This window comes from Terrapene carolina, unplaced genomic scaffold (genome assembly GCF_002925995.2).
Source record: "Terrapene carolina triunguis isolate 2854851 unplaced genomic scaffold, T_m_triunguis-2.0 Scaffold243, whole genome shotgun sequence".
NCBI lineage: Eukaryota > Metazoa > Chordata > Testudines > Emydidae > Terrapene > Terrapene triunguis.
The window spans coordinates 546743-550164 of NW_020664594.1; the positions used below are offsets into that span (position 1 = coordinate 546743).

Genomic DNA, 3422 nt, shown 5'->3' on the forward strand with positions numbered 1-3422 from the left:
TTTGCCTTTCTAATCTTGCCCCTGCATTCCTGTGTTGTTTGCCTATAAGTTCAGGCCTCTCGGCCTCACCTCCTTTGGGGCTGCCTCATGTTCATCACACCTCTGCTGCGCCAGCCTTACGCGCCACGTCTCGCAGAACCTCTCCTTGCCCTGCCCTGCCCGGCATCCTCCCGTCAGTGCCCGCCAGTGGTGCAGCTGCCCTATCATGAGCCACGCGGCAACCAGGAGAGCTGGGTTAATAGGTTTGGGACCCTTGAGCTGAGCCTCTTGCTACCGCCACCCTCCCCCATTGCACACCCAGCTGCCTAATTAAACTGAGCTCTTTGGGGCAGGGCCCACCCGGATCTGGGTCTGCACAACCCTGGTGCACTAATCAGGGTGCTCTCTGCAGCCATCCATAAGGGACAGCCCCCAGCTGAGTGGGCGGGACTGTGGAGCTGTGACCCACCCTTGCCCCTGCCTGAGTGGGGCTGGCTGGTGTGCAGGGCCCACTGGAATCGGGCGCGTAGGCCTGTCCCTTACCAATGCCCTGCGGCGGGTGGGGGGGCTGTCCCAGAGCTTCCCCTGGGCCTTGTGTCCGCCCTGGCGTGTGCTCCATTGAATGTGGGAGCCCTGGTGCGGTGACCAGGGGGCAGCTTTGCTGCATGTAGACGCCCTATCCAGAGACTCTCCTGGGCTGCCCCATGTTGCCAACAGGAAACTTCTGCACCCACCGAGGCACAAGAAGGGTTTGTTCGGAGTGCTGTCGTCCCCTGTCAGTGGGGGAGCATATCCCACCCCTCCTGCAGTCCAGTGGGCTCTGCATAGCGGCTCCCTGGCACAGACGGAGACCTGGCTCGGGCCCCCCTGGCACAGTTGTGGGTTGCAGCATGTGTCACAGGCCAGGCCCGTGGCGGCAACGGGAAGCCTGGGTTAGCAGTGGCTGGGTTGGTGCTGCCCGGGCCCATGGTGTCTGTGTCGCCCTGTGTGTGGCACGTTCCTTAACCTCTGGGGCCAAGGCAGGTCAAGTCCCCCTTCCCGGACGCTGGTTCGGGGGAGGGAAGGAGAAGCGTGATCAGCAAACTCCCTTTCTCTCCACCCACGACATATATCCCGGGGCCACCCGCTGCAGAGCTGGGAGGACACATGCTCACACACATCCCTCTCCCGGGCCCCACCCTGCCTTATCCTGCTCCTGTGTGGGGGATTAGGAATTAGCCTCTTTAGAGCACCACGTGGCTGCTGGAGCTGCAGAGGGCTGGGATGTCCCCTGGGCAGGGGAGGGGGTTCTGGAGGACCAGAGAGGCCCATCCGAAGGCTGGCTGTCGGCTGTTCTGGTCTGTATAGGTTTTATACTGTGCTTGTCCCTGCTGCATCTGGGCCCCTTCCAGTGGGGCATTCAGCCAAGTGACTCCACATCTGCCACGTGTTCGTTCTCTTGTCCGCTCCCCAAGGGAAGGGGCACGTGCTGCAGGGAGTCTGGATTTGGGTCTATTTTAATAATATAAATGTGCCTGTTGCTGTGTGTGCCTTGGAGGAGGCGGGTCGAGAAAACATGCCTGATGCTTGGAGGCTCGTGAGAGTCCTTCGTTCATGGGGGTTCTGCTGGGGTTCCCCATAACCTGGGATGTCCCCTCACTTACCTCTGCCCCAGCTATTCACCCCCGCAATTCTCTTGGTGCCATGACATTCTCTGCGGGGAGGGAATCTCCATGCTTGGAGCTGAAGCTGAGACCTGGTGAGGGCACGTATTGGGTATCTGTGCTGGGGTAGTCTCTGTGCCGGGCTGGTGGGAGGGACCATTGGCTGCCCCTGTGTCAGTGTGGGAGTCGTGGGGGTCTCAGACACACGAGGGTCCCCTGCAGGCGTGGCTGGGGGATTAGCGGGTGTGGCCCAATGTGCAGAATACTGCACTGGGACACAGAAGCTCTGGGTTCTCTTCCTGGCTCTGCTACTGGCCTGCTGGGTTCTCTGGGGCCAGTCACTGCCCATCCCTACGATGGTGTTGGTGACGCTGACGTCCTTGTGAACCGCTTTGAGAGCTGTGCAGGAAACGTGCCAGACAGGAGCAGGGCTAGCCAGGGCGGCGCGCTCTGCAAACGGGAGAAGGTGGCGAAGGGCAGCCGAGGTCACAGCGGCATTGGGGACTGTGGGAGGGGTTCTGCACCAGGGTGGGGCTGTGAGAACAGGGTAGCTCGCTGGTGATGTGAGGGGATGCCATGGGGGGAGGGGGCTTGTGGCTCTGGCTGGGGACTTGCTGTGTATCCTGCCCCACCCAGCCCCTGTCTTCCCGCTCCCCAGCCCTTGCCCTGAATCTATCCTGCCCCCTGCCCTGGAAGGATCCCTGCTGGGCAGAGATGGGGATAGCTGGTCATCACCTACCCCTCTGCCCTGCACCCCTGCAAGCTTCCTCACAGCAGTGCCCTGCCTGAATCCAGCCCTACTCAGTGGCTCAGACGCAGCTCATCTTTGGTTTGGGGAGAAGCCCAGAAATCCAGAGCTGTGCCTGGGTGCCGTGACTCGCATGGTCAGCGGGATCAGCCCTGCGGGGCTCGGGCAGGTTTGAGCCTGGCTGGCTGGTGGCAGGTTCCCTGGGCTGGGGAAGAGGATCCCTGACGTGCACTCTCTGCCCTTCCAGGACGCGGTACATCAGTACGGAGCTGGGCATCCGGCAGCGGCTCTTTGTGGGTGTGCTCACCTCCAAGAACACGCTGAACACGCTGGCTGTGGCCGTGAACCGCACACTGGGGCATCGGCTGGAGCGGCTGGTGTACTTCACGGGCATGCGGGGCCGCAAGGTGCCGCACGGCATGACAGTGGTGACGCATGGCGACGAGCGGCCCATTTGGAACATGTACCAGACCATCAAGTACATGCTGGACCACTACGTGGGCGACTTCGACTGGTTCTACCTGGTGCAGGACGACACCTACACTGAGGCCCATCGCGTCAGCCGCCTGGTCGCCCACCTCAGCATCGACACCCTCCTCTACCTGGGCCGGCCTGAGGAGTTCATTGGTGGCGACACCGAGGGGCGCTACTGCTACGGTGGCTTCGGCTACCTGCTGTCCCGCAGTCTGCTGCTGCGCCTGCAGCCCCACCTGGAGAACTGCCGCAACGACATCCTGAGCGCCCGGCCCGACGAGTGGCTGGGGCGCTGCATCATCGACTACACGGCAATCAACTGCGTTGAGGAGCACGAGGTCAGAGCGCCCCCCTCGTCCCCACCCTGGCCCCCTTCCCCAATCAATCCCACACTGGCCCCCTCCTTCCAATCAACCCTTACCCCTTCATTGATTCCCTGCCTCCATCAACCCCTGCCCCCTCACCTCCACACTGACCCCCCTGACCCCATCAACCCCCAGCCTGGCCCCCTCTGCCCCAATCAACCTCCACCCTGGCCCCCTCCTCCCCATCAACCCTCACCCCTTCATTCATTCCCT

The 3422-nt window shown here is 62.4% G+C and overlaps 1 protein-coding gene across 1 annotated transcript in view; it reads left to right on the forward strand.

Moving 5' to 3' along the window:
• Positions 1–6: 6 nt before the first annotated feature.
• The window catches only part of CHPF (chondroitin polymerizing factor), a 10195-nt gene continuing 6779 nt past the window's right edge, over positions 7–3422 (forward strand). Inside the window, exons 1-2 of the mRNA XM_024198872.2 lie at positions 7–1717; positions 2618–3182. Coding sequence (XP_024054640.1) covers positions 1692–1717; positions 2618–3182 — 591 coding nt within the window. The 5' untranslated portion in view covers positions 7–1691. The remainder of the gene's footprint in view (positions 1718–2617; positions 3183–3422) is intronic.